This window comes from Eschrichtius robustus, chromosome 3 (assembly GCF_028021215.1).
Source record: "Eschrichtius robustus isolate mEscRob2 chromosome 3, mEscRob2.pri, whole genome shotgun sequence".
NCBI classification, from domain to species: Eukaryota; Metazoa; Chordata; class Mammalia; order Artiodactyla; family Eschrichtiidae; genus Eschrichtius; species Eschrichtius robustus.
In genome coordinates this window covers 61,530,881-61,555,286 of record NC_090826.1, presented here as the reverse complement: position 1 = coordinate 61,555,286, position 24,406 = coordinate 61,530,881, and the positions used below count along the sequence as shown (strand labels likewise).

The following is a 24,406-nucleotide window of genomic DNA, read 5'->3' as shown; positions in this document are numbered from 1 at the left end:
TGGTGCACGGGCTTCTCATTGTGGTGGCTTCTCTTGTTGCGGAGCACGGGCTCTAGACGCGCGGGCTTCAGTAGTTGTAGCTCGCGGGCTCTAGAGCGCAGGCGCAGTAGTTGTGGCTCACGGGCTTAGTTGCTCCGCGGTATGTGGGATCTTCCCAGACCAGGGCTCGAACCCTTGTCCCCTGCATTGGCAGGCCGATTCTTAACCACTGCACCACCAGGGAAGCCCACTTGTGCTTTTCTGACTCTTATATGTTCTAGCATCTGTCTTTGTTCAAGCTTTCCCCCACCTCCCTACCAATTCTTTTCACACCTTATACCTCTTGATGAAACCTCACCCCCCAAAACAAAAGCCACTTTTATTTCCCTTTCTCTGAATTCTTAGGGTTTCTACAATCTGTACTATTGTGAGGAAACCAGTGTGAATTACATTTAAGGTATATTCTCTTTCGAACATATTTTAATGTTTTAGAAGGAGAAAAAGAACACCTTTAAAAGACTAGGTTAAAACAGAAACATTGGAGGTCACATAGCCGAGTTTCAGTGTAATATTTTTGGACTGTAAGGCTGTAAAAACCCGAAGATGAAGTTCTACTGAGGAGGAGATTGTCAGACATTAGAGCCTTTATGTAGCCTTAGCTGCTCAGAGTCTCAGGGAGAGCATGAAGACCATCATTAGAAAAAAGGCGCTGCACCTCCCTCTTTCATTTCTCTGAGAAGAGAAAGATGAAGGGAAGGAAAGCTTTGAGGAGTAAGAAGCAAAACTGTTTCTTCTTCTTGATAGTGTGGAATAGGAGGACCCAGAGTAGAAGCGATGCCTCACTCCGAGACCAGCAAGTGCATAATGACCGTAGATAATGCACCAGCGGTACGCATTTCCTTAGAATGTTGCTGAAGCTTCCATATCTATCTTTATCCCTTATACAGAATATTTAACTGATTTTTTAAAAATCAGAAAGCAATATTTTTACTGTTAAGTAATGAACTAGGAGCAAAAGGCCTAGTTTCTAGTCCTGGATCTAGGTCTAGACTTGAGCAAGTTACTTAACTTTGTTGAGCTTTCTTTTTTTTTTTTTTTTTTCATCTATAAAATGGAAACAATATCCACCCACTTGCAGGCACTCTATGTAAAAACACATAGAAATCACTCATTTAAACATTAAACAGTAATTAAGCTGCATTGTGGCAGGCCCTGGTCTAGTCACTGGGGGTGCATCAGTGAACAAAAACAGATAGGGGCTTCCCTGGTGGCGCAGTGGTTGAGAATCTGCCTGCCAATGCGGTGGACACGGGTTCGAGCCCTGGTCTGGGAGGATCCCACATGCCGCGGAGCAACTGGGCCCGTGAGCCACAACTACTGAGCCTGCGCGTCTGGAGCCTGTGCTCCGCAACAAAGAGAGGCCTCGATAGTGAGAGGCCCGCGCACCGCGATGAAGAGTGGCCCCCGCTCGCCGGAACTAGAGAAAGCCCTCGCACAGAAATGAAGACCCAACACAGCTAAAAATAAATAAATAAATTAAAAAAAAAAAAGTTTAAAAAAAAAAAAAAAAACCAGATAAAAATCTCTGTCCTTGTGGGGTTCACTGACTAGTATAATTGGCCAGGTCACATTTTAGTTTTTCACACTGCTCAGTTATCCACCTCTTTCTTTTTTTATGAAACAAGTGTTTGCTGAATAACTGTTATACTCTGGGGGTGTTTACAAGTGAGTCAAATCTATAGATTGATTATGGGGCCTTATGATGGAACAGAAATAAGGAGGCTGAATTCCAGACAAGACTTTGCTGCAAGCTAGCTAGCTCTATTTTTTAGTTATAAAAAATAACTTTGTCACATATTTGCATTTCAATATTCTAAAATTATCTATATTTTTTCTCCTGGAGTAGGTCAAATTCTGCCCCTACTGACTTACATGTTTTACTTATTTCTTTGATCAATTAACCCCTTTTAAAAAAAAGTATTTATTTTATTTATTTATTTTTGGCTGCGTTGGGTCTTCGTTGCTGAGTGTAGGCTTTCTCTAGTTGTGAGCGGGGGCTACTCTTTGTTGCAGTGCGTGGGCTTCTCTTGTTGCGGAGCATGGGCTCTAGGTGCACGGGCTTCGGTAGTTGTGGCACATGGGCTCAGCAGTTGTGGCTCACGGGCTTAGTTGCTCTGCAGCATGTGAGATCTTCCCGGACCAGGGCTCGAACCCATGTCCCCTGCATTGGCAGGCAGATTCTTAACCACTGCGCCACCAGGAAAGTCCCCAATTAACCCCTTTTTATACATCATGAAAATACAACATTTAGTTCAGCCCTCATCAGAATGATTTGTTCATTCCAAATTAATGAAGTTTCATTATACTTGTATAAAAAGAGGACAATCTTGTAAATACTAGATCTTAGTATGCAGCATAGGTGCATCTAGCTCAAGTACTACAATACCAGAGATGATAGTAAATTCCAAAGTTTCCAAGAGACTAGTTTTACTGTCACTGGGATGAAATCCAATTATAGAGGAAATGTAGAGTGTAGTTAGCATGTATTCTGGAACCAGACTGTCTGCATTTGAATCCAAGCTCTGCCACTTACCTGTGGGTGACCCTGGGCAAAGTTATTTTACCTTTCTTTTCCTCAGTTTCCTCATCTGTCAAGTGGAGAGATGATAGTGGTGCAAACTTCAAAGAATGAACATTTGTCAAATGTTTAGAACATGCCTGACAAAGGGAAAGAACTTTATAATTTGGGGCTGTCTTTTAGGAGGGAGTTGAAGGGAGAGGAAATAAGAGTAGCGGATATATCATGTAGAGAAGCTGGTGGTAAAGGGAGCAAGAGATTGGACCACACTTACAGAAAGGGGAAGGCACAAGCAGTCAAGAACAGGTGTTTGTGTGTATTTTATTTCCCAAGATAAGGGAAGCCTATGACTTTTGAAGGCAGTGGAATAGAGCCAGGGAACAGAAAGTTGGAAGAGGGAGGGTTAGCTATAGGCGCAGGGTGATCTATAACAAGGACACAGGTAGTTAGAGGTGATGGAAGGTAAGTAATCATCAAATAGTTTTCTCTGTGTTCCTCAGGAATTCAGCTAACCTTTATAATATATTACACATCTGGCACTGAAATTCTGAAGACAATAGATCAGACCATACACCTCCGCTATTCAGGATCAAACAGTGGATGGGGAGAAATTAGTGAGATGATGCGAAGTAAACAGAGGGAACTTTAGCAACATGCTGAAGAGTAGTCTGCACTCTGTGGTGCAGCTGGGTCGTTCTGAAAGGAACCTCACAGACAGACTAAAGCGGGGTTCACCAGACAGAGGCAGGGTGGCTCCAGGAACACAGGCATCCGGCATCCAGCCAAGCCACTAACAGCCAGGGTCCACCCACAAGCCATGGCAGCAGACCCAACAACTGGGTTGTGTTCAGGTGACTGGAGTGGCCACTCATACATCAATCTTTTTATCGCAATTGCCACAGGAAAATAATTTGGTCCAAGAGTCAAATGCAAAGTGAATGTCACACACACACACACACACACAGATAGTCTTTTCTATCTTAACAGGAATATTTAAAAATATCCTGTAATAAGGCTGAGTAAATGAAGCTGCTTTAACTGAAAATCTTTGGGTTCTCATATCCAGAGCGAGGACCAGCTTTGCTAGCAGCTTGGGTATTATACATATTTGGTAATTTGGGAAGAACACACAAAGCTATAAGCTTAGCTAAAACAAGAGGAAGAGGACTTATTTTGAGCTGGACATATCTTCATAGTGGTAAGAGCTAAGATGTCTAAGAGAGGCCCATTAGCGCCTGTACGTCCTACACTCTCAGGAAAGACTCATACTTTGATGTGGATGAAATTCAGTGTCTTAAAACGGTAAAGCATTAAATGGATTAAACGTAAAAGAGTTTGGCATTGCCTGACATAAATATTTCTACCTTTTCTCCCTTCCACCCAAGGTAATTCCCTTTTAAGTATTGCTTCTCAATATAGATTAAGAAGTTTTATCCCTAGCTAGAGGGAGTCCAGGCATCAGTAGCAGGAGTGAAGAAGATTATTTTCAACAGGGCACCCTGCTGAACAGAGCTCCCCAATCTACACACATGGGCAGTCTCCTCCACTACCAGCTAAACTTAACTTGCCAAATATTTGCTTGGAGTGTGTCCCACATGACTGGATCCCTACGCAGAACCTATCGGATCCCGTACACCAGTTCTATACCCATCCCCGGCTTCTGCTTGTTTTGCTGCCAGTTGTTCACACCAGTACCTTCAGAGGCTCGCCCACAGGCAGAACCAGCATAACCTACGGGTTTTACTCCTCCCCAAAGCAGCAATGACTTATGGGTATGGGAGTAGGAAAGCCCAGACCCTTTGTCTAGAGATGGGATAAACTCTGAAGTGTAGTTTACACTCCAGAGTTTCCCAAAGCTTCAGACTGAGATTGGAATTACCTAAAATCTCACCACATCATGGCTTCTTCTCCTTTTCTGTCCTACTTTCCCACTCCCTTACTGTTTCTCCTGGGAGTACATCCTTAATAAGTCACTTGCATACAAGCCCTTGGCTCAGGGTCTGCCTCTGGGAATACTCAGCACAAGACAGTCCTTACTTATTATTCATTGATTCCTTCATCGATTCATTCAAAAAAGTGCACTGAGTGTCTAAGTGCTTTCATCCCAGTCCAGTGGGTTAGAGTGATATATAGTTAGGTGAAAGGTAACCATGGATATTCTCAAGTATTATATGGGACATACAGAGACTACACATTTCTAGAGTCAAAAGAAACTTAAAATATGAACATATCATCATGCCTGATAAAGTGATTTCTACCTAGTAGGTTCTTATGTGTGCCAAAAGATTTGGTTAGTCCTTGGCCTCATAATGTTGACCACTGAGGAGAGCCAATCATTTCTTAGAATGCTGTTTTACTCACAAACATTTATTGGGCTCCTGCTATGAATCAGAAAGTGAGAAACTGACACACTCATAAGTATTGGGTTTGCCAAAAAGTTTGTTCGGGTTTTTCTGTAAGATGTTACGGAAAAACCCAAACAAACGTTTTGGCCAATCCAGTACAATATAATGAGATAATTACATCTTGAATAATGTATACGATGCCATGGATATATGATAGAAGGAAAGATACTTTTCCAAGAAAACAAAAGACTGGATCTTGGAGGAAAAGTACAATTGATTCTGGACAGAAGTAGAGAGAGGCATTTTAGAAAGGGAATAGCAAACTCCATAGTAATTAGGTGTAAAAGAGCCTTGGCAGGTTTCCGGAAGTGTGAGTAGTTTACAGGATTGAATCAAGGGTCACACGAAGAGGAGAAGCAGGAGATAAACCCAGAGGTGGAGGTTGGAACCACTCAGTGGTGCACCTTAGGTACTTCAGAACTTTATCCTGTAGCAATGGGGAACCTTCAAAGATGTTTAGGATTTGCCAAGGTTTGCCTTGGAAACAATACAAAGGATGTGTTAGAGAAAAGAAAGACTCCAGTCAGAAACACTAGTTAGTTAGAAGGCTGTTATTAGGTTGAATCAGATATAATTTCCAATATCCAACCATTTTTGATCCAACAAAAATGTGAATTTCATATAGTTCAGATTGATACACTGCACAAGAAGAATGAGGGTGAGACTCTGAACAATGACGTGAAGACTGGAGAGAAGGAGTGAAATAAAAGAGACACACAGGAGAGAAAATTGGCATGAAATGCAGGGGCAGAGTAAGCTGCAGAATTAGGTGTGACCGTGAAGCAGAATTTTGTAATGTGAATGACAGAGTGAATCACGGAGAATGTCCACAGGGGAGATGGGTTCCACCAGGGGAGTGGTTTAGGGAGTGGAACAGGGCACCATACCATGCTTCAGAACTCACGGCTCTTCACCTATTACCTTGCAGTGCCTCATTTCTCTTTAGTTCCTTCTTTTCCTGCTACTTGACATTGGACAGGCATATGATACCCAAATGCCCACTGTTATATTTGCTCTTAAAGTTGGGCCAACAAATAATGCAATCCCAAGTGTATTACTTAGTTAAAGCAGTCCTCTAAATGAGAACCTAAGCAGCATGACATCAGGAAGAGAAACTTAGCGGTCCTTTAGTGAAGGGACCCAATCTAACCAGATTGCTCTTTAACAGATGGAGGGTCTTCTCATACAGGGGCACCCAGGGGATTCTGAAAGTCTCAGAGAATGAAGAGGAAAACCTGTTTTGTTTTTCTTTTCTACTTTGACCTCGACTCTGACCACTCTTCCAGATCCACAATGTTTCTATAAAAAGTGTCCCTGAACATCTTCTGTTTGCTCTGAAATAGATATTGGCCAAATTATATTTTTTTGTTGCAATGAAGACGTGTCATTTTATTGTCCTTCAAATAACCCTGCCTTCCTAAAACAAAAAATTGTCTATTTGCTTAACACAGTCAAGAACTGGAGAACCACATGCCTGTCTGGACATTTTATATAATGTCACGCCACTTGGGTTGGACATGCTATTTAAGATGATCTTAACTATACTCTTGAGAAAAAAAGGACTCTAGCAATCTGATAAAAAAGACTGACTAAGGATACATTGAATTCAATTTCTTTTTGTTCTTTCTTATAACAATTTCTTATAAGAATTTCATTTCATTTTGCTAGTTCTTGTAAGAGAATTACTAAGAAATGTATAAAAAGGAAACATTTTTCAGGTATATTTTCTTTTTATGTATTTCAACTTTGTCGAAATGTGTATATTTCAATATTTTATTGCATCGAATGAATTTAAGCGATTATTTGTAGAATGCTGTTGAGGGACAGGCCTCAGGGCAAATTATGCAGCATTGTTCATTCAGGCCACAAATACTTACCGACCGTCACCTATGTGCCAGGCGCTGTGGTAGCTGTTGGATGCAGTGATAAGCTAAGCCAGGCATGGTTTCTGCCCTCATGAAGCTTGTAGCCTAGAGATAACAACTCGTGTTAAACAAATAATCACACAAATAACTAGTCGTTACAAACTACAATGAATTCTTGCAAAGAAAATAGTGGGTCACACAGTGGGAGACCAGTCCTAGTCAACAGGGTATTCTCTGAGGAAGTGATTTTCCAAGTTAAGACCTGAAGGACAAGTAGCAGTCAGCCAGGTGATGAGGGAATGGAAGAGCACTCTGGGTAGGGGAAGCTTCAAGTGCAAAGGCCCTGAGGTAGGGAGGAGGATGACCTTGTTTGTGACATTCCTGGACCGCTAGTGTGGCCTGAGCACACGGTAGCAAAAGGTTCAAAGCAAAGCTGGAGTTGCAGCCGGAGGCTAGATCAAACAGATAACGTTAAGAATTTTGATCTGTACCCTAAGAGCAACAGGAAGCCACTGAAAGCTGGAGAGTGGTAGAATTAGATTTACCTATAAAGATCATTTGAAGTCAGTGAGCTTTCATTCGGCATTTAACAAATGCTGTGATAAATGCTCTAGGGCTCCCAAAGTCACATTAGACCCGATTTCTGCTCTCAAGTGATGTCTGGTGTGTCAGTGTGGGGAGAAATAGAATGTGGGTCAAAGCACAGAGGCAGGAATGGGACAGTTTCAGGGAGATAATATCTAAAACATCTTTGTTTACTCGGTCATAACCGATGGGCATTGATGTATGGATTGGGGTTCTGCTGTTTTTTTAAAGATGTCCAGGGAAGTGTCATCTGACGAAAGGAGTCATAATCAATAATTCATCCACTGAAACCCTCTGTCTGTTCACAGATCAGGCACCACACAAACAACTACGCCTCCAGCTCCACCTCTTTACCCCACCAGTGCTCCTCAACCTTGATGTGGAGTGACCACTTGGAAAGGTGAGATGTAGAAGCGGTCTGGATCTACAGCTAAGCCCTCCCCCATCTCTCTGTTCTGATCCGAGTTCATGTTACAAAGGCAGAAGATCTCTAAGAATTAAAATGCAAACTAAGCACACACATCTGATTAAGGAGGACTAGATTCCCCAAGGAGCTACTGTTGTTTTTTACAACTTCACTTACATTTCCTCCAATTAAGAACTTTCTGAGACTGGCTCCAGGCTGCTCTTGGAACTGACCAACTCCATGTAGTGAAAGAGCCTGCACGTCACTTACTTTTCATAGTAAGAACAGTCTCCAGGAGTATTTCTTAAATTTTTTTTAAAATTGAAGTATAGGTGATTTACAATGTCATGTTATTTTCAGGTCTACAGCACAGAAATTTATTATTATATACATATATATAATATATATATATATATATACATATATATTATACATACATATATATTTTATATATATATATATATATATATATTCTTTTTCAAATTCTTTTCCCTTATAGGTTATTACAAAATACTGAGTACAGTTCCCTGTGCTATACAGTAGGTCCTTATTGGTTATCTATTTTGTACGTAGTATTGTGTACATGTTAATCCCATCCTTCCAGGAGTATTTTAACGCTAAAAGTGACCCCTGTTTTGCTTAGGCACCAGAACTCAGCATGTTCACCATATGTTTCGCACACTCTTACTTGCCCTTTCGATTATATCTGTTTTGTATAAAACAGCTATTTCAACGAATGAACATTGCAGAAAGCAGAACATAATGCCAAATGTGATGCACGTTTGGTCAGACTAAATTTTGAGCATTAGTTTCCTCCCTCAAACATTTCCTTTCAATATTCTTGTTACTGACTGTAGGGTTAACTGAATGAATAGTCTTCTGTGTATCATTGCATTGTGTGATCTTTTTTGTTTTAATGAGAGCATGTAAAAAGTTTTAATTTATTTTCAAAGATAGCACATGTCTTTTCAAATAAGTTGAACTCTTCATTTTTAATGGAAAGTCAGCATGTTCATTTTATTTCATTCCCTGGGTACAGCTGGGTACAATAGCTCCTCTACTCAATATAAGTTGTTATGAGAGATGTGGACATTCAAGCAGCTCAATTTCTTTGACCATTTGTTCTCCCATAGTGGCAGTAACTGAGAGATAATCACTTCTGTTCTTCAGGGCAAGATCTAAATGTGTTTTTCAATAAATACTGTGCAACAATGCCCAAAGGATAAGAATAAGCTGGTTGCTTCTGGAACATACCTCAAAAATCACAAGGCCAATAAAGTTTTTACTCAACTCACTTTTATGATCTTATATCCTTCCCCTGGATATCTGCCTGTAATATACATATTACAGGCACTGTTTTGCTATGAACACAGATCCCTTGGAAAACAAAAGAAGGGAAAAGAAGGGAGATACCCAGCTCCCATCTCATTATTGGTAGGTTCATGCTAATCCCACTTTTAATTTTTTAAAGTAAATCTTATCATACTTCCCCTCATTATATAAATAAGCCTGGCTCTCTATAGAAACTTTGGAAAATAAAGAAAATTAGAAAGAAAGGCAGCTTACTAAACTTTACTTCCACTACTCAAGAAAAACCCACCATCATTTTAGTATATTTCTCTCTTCATTTTCCCCTACACTTTCCTTGATTTAGTTTTACATACTTATGATAATATATACTCATTATTGTGTCTTGTTTTTTTACTTCATTTAACATAAAATAAGCACTCCTCAGATTATTTACAAATTATTTTTAAAGTAACTTTAATATTTATGTAATAGCCTATTAAAAGAATATACTATAGTTTACTTAATCGTTATGTGTGTTCAAATTTGGCACCGTGATGAATAGAGTTGTATCTATTACCCAAAGACTGAAATGCAGAATTAAAAAAAAAAATTGTGATTGTTTTTACCAAAAGTATACTTTAAAGAATAAATAATATATAAATTTTTAATATTCTTGAAAGATGCCTATAGTCTGCTTTCAAAAAGAATTACTAGAGATTTAAAATTTCTTCAGCAGTGTGTGAGAGTTTCTACTTTGCTTTATTCTAACCAGCACTGTATGTATCTTAAGACACACACACAATACTTTTTTGGTTTGATAGGAGAAAAATTGTATTTCATGGCTCTTTTAATCAGTACACTTCCTGATGCTTTTAGAGTGTGGTTATATACTGATTAGGGCTTGTTTTTAAGGCAAGATTATTTGACCATTCAATGTTTATACAATTGATATAGTTTTATAATTTGATTATTCTTCTGGATTACAATCTTGGAAACCAGAAAAATTGCTCAGAATGAAGGCATACACTTAGCATAATTAAATGATCCAGAGGCTTACATGATCCAAAATCCAGAATTATTTAAATTGTTTTTATTTACAAAACACAGATGTAATTACTTCAAACAAGAATGTTTTGATGTCTAAGACATTATATTTCGCACTTACATCTTAGTCCTCACACCATACAAAAACAAAAGTATTCCTATCCATGCTTATTATATCTTTTTCTCTTTATTCTAACAGATAATGAAAGAACGGAGGTGGACTTTTTATTGCAATTCCTGCTTCCCTGAGTTTGTGTATTTCTTCCTACCTGAGAAGGAGAATTTTATATTTTGATTTGGATTGTTTCTTCTTTTTCATCTTTTTAAAAATTTTAATGTTTTTTCTTGTCAGTAATATCCACTGAGACCAAGTTTATTACTGCAATACGTGTCTTTGAGTATTAAAAATTGGTTTCTGGGACTGGATTTTGAGTATATATTTAAGAAGCTGGGCACGATTGCACAGATGGTGACTGGTGAAAAAATGAGAAAAAGAAAACCCCATCCTTCAGGAATTTTCCCCCAGCTTCAAACCCTTATGTGAATCTCAACTGATGTGGATATCTTTACATTTTATCGTAGTTTTGATTTTACAATATGAGTTTGAAAAATCAGTAAAAGTTTTTGTCAGTGAAAAGTCAACTTACTGAGAGCAAGAATTCAATTAATAAGACATAAACTTCACGAGATAGAAAAGGATGCCAAATGAAGGCAGGAGGGTACCATGACCAAAGATATTTATGCAAAATGTGTGATTAATGTTTTGGAGATGTGTTCTTCTGGGCTAAGCTGGGAACTAAAAGCCCTTAAGTCTGTATTCTGGTTATGTGTCATTTAGTAACTCAGGAATCAGCATAATTGTTATTTCTCTGTCTTTGAAGACTGAAAGGTGTGATGCAATGAAGGGCTGTCTTGATATGTCATAGAAAATAATAATGAAGCTAAGGGATGAACTGTTGAGTTGGAGCATTAAAAAATCCGGGTGCAGTCTCCGATCCACCACTATCAATTCAGCATTTCTTACCATTTCTTCTTGGGTGGCATACAAAAGACAAAATTAATAAATGACATAGTTATCAACTATCAAGTTTTGTTACTTTTTTATGAAATAAAAGGGTCTAGTTTGTCTGAAATAAGAAATTCTGTGAATTTTAAAAAAATACTTTGAGTCATCTACTATCTCTCAGCTAATGTGCCCTTACCTGCTCATAAATTCAACCAACATTTCTTTCTCTTGTCTTTCTTTCCCACTCCCTTCCTCCTTCTTTTCCCTCGCCCCATTCACTTAATTCAACACATATTTATTGAGTGTCCCTTCTTTAGGCACCTAAGGGCCATGCTGTCACCTACGAGGATATCTTGGAAAGAGATGATAATATGGTATCAGTAGTTTTGCAATAGGAGCCTATACTGTGACTCCATTGTCATTTCTGTCAATGAGATGAAACCAAAATAGTTGAATCATTCTTTTTGGCTAGTTGAACCAGTGTGAATTAGCTGCAAACTACAATTATTTTCATTAAATATGTATTGAAATTCAAGCACCATGTAACTGGCACAAAACTGATGCTGTACACAATCCCTTTATTCAGGTTTAAATTCAACATATTTTATTGAGCAAGTAGAATTTGCAGACCATCATAGGAATATCCACACTCCTGTTACCTCTCTATCTGTCCATCATCCAGCTATGTGGTTGTCTAGCTTCATCTATTTACTATTTTATTTTTACAAAAGAGCATAAGGTTTACAGAGGGCTTGCCCAATGTCACTTAGCTAACATAAGTAGGAATTCAGATCCAAGTTTAAGTTTTTTGATTCCAGGTTTACTGTTCTCCCTACAGCACAGTGGGATGTGAGACTTATTACAATGATATTCCATTTATAAGACAATGTGATCTAGTAATAAAAGCATGGGTTTTGGAATCAAACTTGGATTTAAATCTGGCTGTGCCACTCATTAGCTCTGTGAACTTGAGAAAGTTAATTAATTTCATTTAGTCTCAATGAATTAATCTGTAAACTAAAGACAATAATACTTACCTGTGGGGTTATTGTGATAAGGTACGTCAAGTGAGTGTAACACAATAGGTACTCAATAAGTATTAACTGTGATTAATTCTTTATCTAGACTTACCTCCAACTGTATAATAGGAGTTCTCACTTTCAACTATAAACTGGCTTCCTGACTGTGTGGGTTGAAATGTCATGGACAGAATCAACATTATGTAACAACAAATCCCTGGATGCTATTCTTCTTGATTCTAATACCTCATGGTTACTTTTGCCCACACAAAACCTACTCATCTCCCACATGTTCGAATCTCACCTTGTCCTTAGGCCTTGGACAATTTAAGTACAGAAGCCCCTCCTTATCTGCAGTTTCAGTTACCAGTGGTCAAGCACAGCCGGAAAATATTAAGTGGAAAATTCCAGAAAAAAACAATTCATAAGTGTTAAATTGCATGTCATTCTGAGTAGCGTGATGAAATCTCCTAGGGTTCCGCTCTGTCTTACCTGGGACGTGAATCATCACTTTGTCCCCGTATCCCACTCATTAGTCACATGGTAGCCCACTCAGTTATCAGATCCACTGTTGAGGTTTTGCAGTGCCTGGGTTCAAGCACTTAATATGCTTTTAATTTAATAATGGCCCCAGGGAATTCCCTGGTGCTCCAGTGGCTAGGACTCCACGCTTTCTGCCACCAGCCTGGGGTTCAATCCCTGGTCGGGGATCTAAGATCCCCCAAGATGCGTGGTGTGGCCAAAAATAATAATAATAATAATAGTCCCAAAGCCCAAGAGTAGTGATGCTTGGCCATTCGGATATGCCAAAGAGAAATTGTAAAGTGCTTCCTTTAAGTGTAAAGTGCTTCCTTTATGTGAAAGTTCTCGATTTAATAAGGAAAGAAAAAAAAATATGCTGAGGTTGCTAAAATCTACATAAGAAGTCTTCTATTCTTGAAATTGTGAAGAAGGAAAAAGAGCTTGTACAATAACTATTGGTTATTATCGTTAATCTCTTACTGTACCTAATTTATAAATTAAACTTTAAAATAGGTACTTATGTATAGGAAAAAACATACTATATATAGGATGTGGTACTATCTGTGGTTTCAGTCATCCACTAGGGTCTTGGAATGTATTCCCTGAAACTAAGGGAGGGCTACTATGTCTTTGTTATCTGCTTACCTCTCTCCCCAGCCCTGAAGTTATATAGTGCTCATTTCGATAATTACCGTATTATTCCTTAAATATTTTCATTATGCCTGTCTTTTTCCCTTGACAAAATTCTATTTCATGGTTGACAGACACATTTCTTATATTTTCTTCATGGGTCTCATAACACTAGTACAGTATTTGACACCACAAAAAATGGGCTGTATACACCTGGTTCCTGACTACATATAGACCTATGACTTTTGCATTGGAAGAAATAAACTCCTGCCTACTTCTACCAACATTCTATTGCAGAGCCAGTGATTTCATTCAGCACCACTGCAACCCAGTGTGAAACAAAATAAACAAAAGCAAAAAAAATCCAGCTATGCTGTTCCCAAAAGAGGTTGGGACAGGGTAACGTGAAGAGGCATGCCAAGCCATGCTGAAATCTCAGAGCCAGGGCAAGGAAAGGAAACAAGGAATATTAGGGTTAGAAGACTAAGCTTCCATCAGAAGTTATATTTATCCAAATTCTCCCAAGGAAGGAGGAGAAAATTAAAGTCATTATCTTTTGTATGTAAATGTGTATATGTATCTTATAAGGGGACCTTGGTCCACAAAATATATGGAAATTCAGACAGTGTTCAATTGGTCTACATTTTTAGTGTCTACAAGAACGACTTTTAAAAATTAAATAAATAACGAAAACTAGGTTATAAGGAAACCATATAAGCTACTTAAGAGAACAAAATTTTTTTCAACATCTTCAGTAGTTGGAAGCACATTTAAAAGAAGTCTATTGTTAAGATAATTGTAATTACTCAGACACCTTAAGGATCTGAATAAAATATACCTTGCTTGATATGCTTTTAATTAATTACTATGAATACTTAAATGTTTAACAGCTGTCTTAAAAAATATTTGTGCTTATGTATTTCATTAATCCAGGCTTTTACTAAATATTTTAATTCAAAATGTCTAGGCTTACCCCATGGATTAAAATGTTTCTCTCTTTATTCATGTTCTAAGACTTTATTTTATTGTCATTATCTGAAATGCTTTTTTATATAAAAATAATTTGTGCAATATGCATTTTTAAGAGCTTTAGTAGTTTTTTTTTTTTTTTTTAATACTCAACCATATTGTAAGCCCCTTGTGGGCAGGACCTCTGCTTTTGTACCTACAGAGCCTAGCACTGTGGTAAGCACATAGAAATTACTCAATAAAAACTTGATGGCGAGTCTAAGTGGCCAGACTGCAATCTACATGAGTGATGCCTAAGACACTAGGTGTGCACAATATGGGGAAAGGTAGCATTTAGTTGACAGTTGATTCTTTATTTACTTTTCCTCTTTGATGTGCTGTTTCTGTCAGTCTTTAAATCTGAGTGGTGCAGAGAGTCTTCTTTAGACTTCTTGAAGAAAACAACTGCAAATATTTGTTGAATATGGGGCGATTGCTGTTAGAAAAAAAAATAAATGCGATAAATAGAAACTACATATAAAACTAACTTGTCTTTTGGTTAGCTAAGTTATTTCTTACGTTGGTGTATGAGCTGAATTTTACTACACTTAGAAGTAAATGAAGGTATTGCTGAAGATATATAGCCTGTGGAATAAAATGAACATAATTTGCACATATGAGAGCAGTAGAAAATTTTCATTTTATGACTTTTTTGAGCAAAGTATAGTGTTTTCCTTTTCGAAATAAGTATACCAGAGCCATAGTAAATGAATAACAGTCATGAGCTGATTTCTTAAAGAAAGTTAGTAGTTGCTGATCATGGTTTTTTATCAGTGTATTTAACTTATAATTGAAATATTAAATCTTTTTAAATGCTTTGGAAATAGACAAGAAGTACTTATTTAGAATTACTTAGAGAAAATAATAAAGAATAAAATTGCAAGTGTACATAGAAAACGTGAGAACTTAAGTAATAAGCACTAAAATACTATGGCACAGGAAGGGCAGCAGAGATTATACACTAAAAAACCAAAATGCCATGTAAAATACAGGGTTAAACCAAAGAGAGACTACCAATAGAAATTCAGGATTAAAACAAAAGGATGTAAATTTGTTATAAGACTAGACAAAGTATGATTCAGTAATAAGTGCTCCATAAATACTTGCTGATTGTTGTGGTGGTGGTGGGAGAGGCTCCTGCTTCTGCTGGTAAAGAATAGAAATAGATATTCAAGCAGAATTAAGTAAATGTCATACTAAGAGAATTTGGAGGGAAGAGGGAAAACATAGTAATATTTTTTAATAAGACTTTGGAAAAAAATTAAAGATTGAGTTAATCTTCTTTCTATATATCTAACCTTCCTTTAAGTTCTGTTAATCCTACCAGTATTTCTCAATTCTCTTCATCATCACTGCCATGTTTTAAATCTATGCCTCCATCATTTCCCATCTGAATTACCCCAGTAACCCATGTCCTGATTCTGGTCTTGGGCCCTTTAATCATCCTCCACATCTGCTGTCAGAGTAATATTTTGTTAATAAAATGAAAATCTGTTTATGCTATTTTCCTTCATAACATCTTTAATATTTTCCTATAGCCTTAGGGATAAAGTTAAAACAACCTAACTTAGTCTATGGGGCTTTCTACAATCTAGTCTCTGCTGAGCCTCTGGTCTCCTCTTCCACATCCACCTTGTTTTCCAGCAATGCCAAACTGCTGTCCAACCCTTTTGTACTTTGCTCATAATGTTCCTTCTCGGCTGGATACTCCCTTCTCCTCTTCTGTACATGATTAATCCTAACTCATCTTTCATGAGTTTCAACTCAAGTACCACTTCTATCAGGAAACCTTCTTCTTGATAAAACGTCCATCTGTGTTGTAATTTGTTGGTGTATTTGCCCATCTTCTCTGCTAGCCAAGGCAGGGATATGTTTTTCATCCCTGAGTCTGGTGTATGGCATAGAACTGGTATTCAATAAGTCCTTGCTGGTGAAAGAAAGAACAGAAAGAAGATGTGAAACAATCAGCAATGAGACTTTGAGCAAAAGCAAAAGTTCAAGATAATTCAAAGTCCAAACTGTCTTTATGTTACTTAAAGCAGGTAATTAGCCACACTTTCTGAATAACCATCCAATTGTTGACTTTCCAGTCACAGAACTAGGTTTGTATTTACACTTGAAGTTGGCAGAGATTCTGTGGAAGTAACTGACAAAACTGAGAAAGAGTGCCACAACCTTATCTCACTTGACTGAAGTTTAGATGCAATCTTAGAAACTCAAGAAAAAAATAACAAATTGAAATATTGCTCTCCAACTTGATCCTGAATTTCTTCAAAGGCAGAATACTGTAGTCTTGTAGAGACAGCTCAGGCTTTGAAGTTGGATAGTTGGCCTTGAATCCTGACTGACACTAGCTAGTCATGTGACCTTGAAGATTCTATATTTAATCTCATTTAGCCTCAGTTTCCTTGTTTGTAAAAGAGTAACAAACACATTTTAAGGTTGCTGAAAAGATTAGATATGATATGTTTGAGGCCACTATTCTTAAGACCACTATAAATCCCCAGAGGTAAAAGATGGTCCAAAGAAAGCCATTTACAGGATGCCTCACTTTTGAGTAAGTGGCTGGAATTTGGATCTGAGGAACTATATGTGTACCAAAGCAGCACATGGGCATAGTTGGTCTCCAAACAATTTTACTACAAGCTCTTTGCAAATCCCCAACCACCCTTTAAACAATTAACTTGAATTACCATCAACCAGCTGCCGAACCAATGAGATTTCCTCTGCAGGTGCCAGCAAGAATATTCCTGCCAAAAAAAAGGACAAAGTGGTTTTGAAATAAAACTCCTAGAGTATAACTCACACTAAGTACTTGTGAAGTTAAAGAGGAAACAACCTGAGGCTAGGGACCCCATTAATATTGGAAGCAAGACATGGTTATGGGATAATAAGGAGCAAAAGAGAAGTATTAGAGTTGCCAGCAAAAGCTACATCACCTGGGCCTATTTCAGTGTGGGCTCTGGACTACATCACAGTCCCAGGGCCAGTTGGTATTAAGAAAGACTTCTCCCAGGGCATCTGTCCGTGAAGAGAAGTGCAGTTCTATGGTTGGCCTATAGGCAGTATCAATAGATTAGGGTTACAGAACTCAGTGATTGTGCTATTCTTAACTTCTCGTACAACTATTGCCATACTGCAAAACCCACCCATTGGTACCATGTGGGAAAATGACAGATGCAAAAAGGAAATTCATGAAGACTTGGTGCAGTGTTTCTCAAACTTGCTTAATCGTACTAATCACTCAAAGTTTATTAAAATAGAAAATATTGGTCCCTTCCCTGGAGGTTATGAGTCAGAAAGTTTGGCATGGGACCTAGGACTTTGTATTTTTAAAATAAGCTTCTCCTAGGTGATTCTTCTCAACAAGCAGATGTGACAACATTGATGTAGTCCAGTGGTTCTCAAAGTACATCGCTAGACCAGTGCATTAGCATCACCTGGGAATTTATTAGAAATGCAAATTATTTGGCCCCATCTGACCTACCGAATGAGAAACCCCAGGGCTAGAGCCCAGCAATCTGTGTTTCAGAAGCCCTCCAAGTGATTCTCACACACACTAAAATTTGAGAACTCCATATGTCAAATGTGGTCCAGAGAGCTGGAAGTTGGGAGTGTAGCTGCAGTTTAGGAAACTCACTTGATCCAGATTCTCTTAGGACTAGGAAAGTCATGACTTCAATCCCGGTGCTGACTGCTGCTTTTCGCTCGACATCAGTCCTCCTTTTCTATTTTCTAAAGACTAGTTTGATTTTGTGGATTCCTTGGTTTTCCAAATGATCAGGGTAGTGCTCCTCTCTCTTTCCTGATTACAAATATATTTCGTTTTTATCTTCCTACTTGAAATCCTCCTGTTGCTTAGCTCCCCCCTTAACAACACTGGCTGAATGCCCAGTTGGCTCTAACTATTTATGACTGAGGCTCACACTTCTATCAAAATGCTCTTCAATGTTAGTATGTACCCAGTCAGGGGCTACAATATTTTTTTGGAGGAAGGTGTAAGCAGATAACAAACTGTCTTCTTCTCTCTTCTAAGTCTCATCTTTTTTCACCTTATGGAAGGCCAAGGCAATGCTGAAAGACATTGTCCTTTTTTTTAAAACATGTCCATCATTTTGAAGGCTAACTGGGAACACCACTAATGTGCAAAATATTCTCATTTAATGTATAGGAACAGAGATAAAAAGGGAATCACTAATCAGCCAAGGAGACTATTTGCTGCCGCAGCAGTGAATAAGGTGTATTAGTTTGCTAGGGTTGCCATAACAAAGTACCACAGACTGGAAGGCTTAAATAACAGGATTTATTTCTCACAGTTCTGGAGGCTGGAAGCCCAAGATCAGGGAGTTGGCAGTGCTGGTTCCCTCCATGGACTGTGAGGGAGATTCTGTTCCATGCTACTCTCCTAGTTTCTGGTGGTTTGCTGGCAATCTTTGAATCCCTTGGCTTGTAGACACATCGCCCCATGTAGTGTTCTCCTTGTGTGTGTGTCTCATGTCCAAATTTCTCTTTTTTATAAGAGCACCAGTCATATTGGATTAGCGGCCCGTTCTACTCTAGCAGGACCTCATCTTAACTAATTGCATCTGCAATGACCCCATTTTCAAATAAGGGTCACATTGTGAGGTGTTAGGGGTTAGGACTTCAACATATGGATTTGATTGGGGCAGGGGGAACAATTCAACCATAACAGAATGGTTAGTTGATTTAGGGAGGAAGCCAAATCTAAACTCCAAGATCACAAGACCTAAATGATGTTGCTTTGGGGATTTAATGCGTTAGGAATAAATATCTCAATGACACATGCCAGCCCTGGCTCCAATTAGGAAAGACAATTCAAAAGTGATCATATTTCTGACACTGAAATATCTGGAAGTTTTTCCTATAAATAAAAAGAAACAGTAAAAAGCTCATAAAACAAGTGGTGGGAAAGATATTTGTTTTTGTACCAGGTTTGTTTGTTGTTTTTTTTTTTTTTTTAATTTATTTTTGGCTGTGTTAGGTCTTCGTTTCTGTGCGAGGGCTTTCTCTAGTTGCGGCGAGCGGGGGCCACTCTTCATCGCGGTGCGCGGGCCTCTCTCTATCGCGGCCTCTCTTGTTGCGGAGCACAGGCTCCAGACGCGCAGGCTCAGTAGTTGTGGCTCACGGGCCCAGTTGCTCCGCGGCATGTGGGATCTTCCCAGACCAGGGCTCGAACCCGTGTCCCCTGCATTGGCAGGCAGATTCTCAACCACTGCGTCACCAGGGAAGCCCCTGTACCAGGTTTTAAATGAACAAATCAGATGAAAGTCAAATTGCTCTATTTATGTTGGGAAGAGTGGGCGCTTGTAAGAATCCTGCACTTATGTTATCAACTCAGATTGATTTCACTGCTTTGAATAGTCACATTTTTACTCTGGTAAGTTCTAAATCAGAGCAATATACTTATCTAGAGGTTGAAGTTTGAAGGGAAACTAAATGCTACGCATTTAAAAGAGGATAATTAAGGATTTACAAAGTCATTTGAACAAGTGGGCATTCAAACAGGTATATGATATTATTACTGAGCCCAGAGGGTAACGGTGGTCCAGCTACTGCCTTCTTGAGTCAGCTTGCTTATTTGGAGATTTTTATTTATGATTTCATGCCTGTGCACAGATAAACCTTCAAAGGAGCATCACAAGCAGTGGTACCTCTGTTTTATCTGCTAATTGAAATCTCATCTTGGGTAGAGGGTCAAGTGCTTGTCCTAGTCTCTTTGATGTGTAGGTCTGACTGTTGACACAAGGTCATGTGGGTGCTCTGGAGGTGTCTAAAAGCTATTCATGATCACACAGAACATTGTTCGGTGTTAATCTAATCCTGTCTTACAGGTTGTGCCAGTAAAATTCCATTGGCTGTACTTTTTCATTTCATCGCTGTATTTATGTACGCCCCAAATAGTTTAAAAAAAAGAAAAATAGTGGTTGAAAAGACATGGACTTATGTTTCTGGGAAGTGATGCAATAGTTTTTGGAAAAATAATGAAACTTTCAGCATATTTCTAAAGTTCTTTTTTGTATCAACACTTCTTGCTGTGTTTTCACAGTCACAGTGGAAGATTTTGCCAACACCCAACTGTGTTACTAATCTAGTACACAGCTGAACAAATCATTTTCTTGAAATGGTTCCCCAGTAAAACCTAATCGTAAATGCCTATAATATCCTAGGGTATCTGTCTATATACCAATGATTGTCGGAAATAGAGGGAACACATTGATATGATCCATTTGACAACACTCACCACGTACTTAACAATTTCACATTTCACATTTCAGACTCTGAAACTGTATGAGAAACTAAGTCTTCTTTATGGTGGAGATAACTGCCCAAACCCATAGAGGTTCTCCTATTAGGTGAAGATGGAAATAGCTACCTGAGGTGGCATAAACAGCACAATTTCAGCTAAGACCAGTCCTAGACTGGGTACTGGGAAATTCCTCTGTCTCATAGGTTTACGTTAGGTATCTGGTCAGTTGTTTGAAAGACAAATGTGTAATTGTGTATAGTGATGAGATTAGCAGCCCTAAAATATATTTCTGAGAAAATTTCATCCATTAATAAATGACAAAATCAAACAGGACTAAAAGTCTTTCAACAGGAGGTTCTGCTTTTGGAACAAAGGACCAGTTTCTAGTGATATTATCAGAAATGTTATAAAGAGGTTTTATATCTCCTATGTCTCTACTGGGGAAAGAGGCCAAGGGCAGGATAACTCCAGGGCCTTCCAATCTCTGCTGATAGAACAATATCAGACCATTCAGAGAAGGAAAAGTATCTCTACCTTATTTTTGAATTGTTTTTCTTAATAGGGATTTTTCTTTCATTCCCTCCCTCTCTCCCTCCCTTCTTTCTTTCCTTCCTATATTTATTAAGTTAATAAAATCTTGACTGTGTGTTACTTGGGAATAGGAATCAGAGAACAATTTGAATCTATATGATTCACATTGGGAAAAAGGCAGTAACATTTTCTAAAATTTACAATATATAAATGCTTTCTATTCACTATCTCGTACAATACTCACTACCATCCTATGAGAATGTTAATGTAAACTTCCATTTTAAAGATGAAAAACTTGAAGCCCATCTCTAAATTAGGATTTAATTACGTTGCTTTCCCAGCATATTAGATGATCAAACCAGTGTTCAAACCCAGGCTTGCCTGGCTACAAATCTTGTATTTTCATTGTATCTTTCAAGATGTTTCCAGTGTTTAAAATTGACTGGGAAGAGATAGAATATTAGAAATTATATTAGCCACAAGAAAATAATTATAATTTCTTTTTTTAATATAAATTTATTGATTTTATTTATTTATTTTTGGCTGCATTGGGTCTTTGTTGCTAACATGGGCTTTCTCTAGTTGGGGTGAGCAGGGGCTACTCTTCATTGTGGTGCACGGTCTTCTCACTGCGTTGGCTTCTCTTGTTGCAGAGCACGGGCACTAGAGTGCAGGCTCAGTAGTTGTGGCACACAGGCTTAGTTGCTCCACGGCATGTGGGATCTTCCCTGACCAGGGATCGAACCCATATCCCCTGCATTGGCAGACGATTTTTAACCACTGCGCCACCAGGGAAGTCCCTATAGTTTCTTAAAGAAATGATAGGACTTTAAAATTTTGCATCCTTCCTCATTTCCTTCTCTTTTCATTCATGTAGGAAGAGATGAAAATTCTCTGAAACTATGGGTATTATTCTCAGCCAGAACAAATTGCTATACAGGATACCTCACTTGAATTTTATTTTCAAGAGCATGTTTATAGTTTTTTTAACCCTGATGTGTCTCCTTTCAGTTACTTTATAAATGTAGAAAGCATAATTTCACATTCCCAAATATATGACTAAAAAGAAATATCTTCATTTTCTAATAGCATGTGCTCTTAAAGTCAAGAGACATTATCAAATTTGCTCCTCCAGGGACAGGAAAAAAACTGTGATAGTAAAAAGGAGAAAGTGTGTTAGAATTGAAACCAGAGGTACTGGTTTTGGATATATACTCCTCCGCTTCCCCTCTATGTGGATTTGGTAAATGATTTAAAAGCTTTAAGCTTTAGTTCTATCACCTGCAATGAGGCTTAACGTGGAGATAGCATGTAAAGGCACTGCAAACTTTCAAGTCATGCAAACACACAGTACTGGTCCTGCCTGTCCCTACTCCTGAGCCCACGGAAGACCCTGCCAAACTATCATGGTCCTTTTCCCAGCAGATTCCAGACAGACTCATAAATGGAAGCCTTATCAAAGCCTTCTCTAAAGACTACCCAGGAGACCTACCTGGCTTAGTGGATCTAACAAGTTTGGGGAATCCTCTCTGCCATCCTGGGTTTGGGTGAAAGGTACCCCACTGCTTTTCACCTGAGTACCATGAGATGAATACCATGTTGGAGCTTTAGTTTATTAACTCAAGTTATTTCCTGTTAAAATGCAGCTATTTTAATGAATGACTTAATGAGTGATACATATCTTCCTGGGAGCAGTTTGTAACAGCAGAGTTGGAAGAGGGCAAAGAAAGCATCAGGGTACACAGAAGGACAGAAAGGCATGCTCATGACTAGGAAGAAGCTTGCAGGGGGAGAAGAAAGGGGAAGCGAGGGGATAAATGGCCATTGTCCCCCCATTTCTGCAGTCTCTTCAGATTCAGTCCTGCCTACATGGGTATACCCTTCTAGACTGTTAGTCTATTTACCATTACTCCTCCCCAAAATAGCTATTTTCATTGAACATCGTCTATGGTTTGGCATCCTGCTAGGCACTTGACATATTAAATTGTCATAGCACAACTATGCTATTATCTCTTTTTTACAGCTGAGAAAAAGAAGGCTCAAAGAGCAGTAAGGTACAGAGACTGGATTAAAACCAGATCCATTTCAATCCAGACCTCCTCATTTTCTGCCAACGGTACTGTCTGTCATGCATCTCTAATTTGGAAATTTGTATTTTCCTTCATGTCAAGAATGTGAGGAAACCTATAGCAGTCAAAGAGATGAGGTTATGCAGCAGCAACAACAATACACCTTGAAATCTTAGTGTCTTAAAACAGCAAAGCTCTTTTGCCCTCATACAACATGTCTGTTGAGGGTTAGTTGGGGGGAGTCTCTGCAGGTCATCCTCATCAGGGACTCGGGCTAACGAAGGCTCTGAATATCACTAGACCCTGCAGTGGGGGAGGGGAGAACTGTATAGCAGCTCCTAGCTACTTCCAGAGCAAGGATTACGTCATGCCAACCCAAGAGGACGAGGAAGTACAAGCCTATCATGCACAGAGAAAAAGGAGAAATGGCAGTACTGGTGAGCAGAATCTCAACAGTAAAGGTAGAATAATAATAAAAACCAAAACTGCAGAAGTACTGAGTTTATGAAGAGCAAGGTCCTTTCCAGCTTAGCTTTCGAACCCAAACCTGCTTATTTCAAGCCTTATTCACGTGTTGATTTACTTGGCGAGGTGAGAGAGTATCAGCAACCAGTCATTTTAAATATGGGCAGAGACAGGCATATTTTTATCAAAGCTGAAAAGAACAGTTTGGTCACTCAAATTACCCAATTAAGACTTATGGTAAGAACAGCATATGGTTCAGAATTGCTACCGATTGCTGCTTTAGTCAATAGAAAATTTTCCACATGTATGGGGATAAGTCAGCACATCCTTGGAAGAAATGCAAGAGTATTTTGACATTTTGTACGGAAAAAATATATTGGAGTGCTCATAGAATGCGGTGCCCCTTTCAGATGAAATGAAGTTTTGGATTTGAGAACTGAAAATCTGCAAACTGTCCAGGTAATTAAAGAATATTCTAATTCAAAATCATTTGACTGGCAAATGTTTCTACTTTTAGGACTCTATAAAGCCTACATTGACCTTGAATTAATAAAGCAAAGAAGTGTGATGTAGTGGAAAGGGCTTTAAAGAAAGCAGGGTTCATAACCCCATCCTGAAGTTACTATAAGAGTTTAGTTAATTTCCTATTCTTTTAGGCTATTTATCATCTGTTATGTGGGGGATATTAATAAATAAATATGGCAAGTACTACCACAAAATATATCTCTACCTCCAA

The 24,406-nt window shown here is 38.5% G+C and overlaps 1 protein-coding gene across 1 annotated transcript in view; it reads left to right on the top strand.

Annotated features, from left to right (window-relative positions):
- The window catches only part of PTGER3 (prostaglandin E receptor 3), a 79,827-nt gene extending 68,566 nt beyond the window's left edge, over nt 1-11,261 (top strand). The window contains exons 3-4 of the mRNA XM_068538016.1: nt 7,721-7,812; nt 10,352-11,261. Coding sequence (XP_068394117.1) covers nt 7,721-7,812; nt 10,352-10,355 — 96 coding nt within the window. The 3' untranslated portion in view covers nt 10,356-11,261. The remainder of the gene's footprint in view (nt 1-7,720; nt 7,813-10,351) is intronic.
- Nucleotides 11,262-24,406: the final 13,145 nt, after the last annotated feature.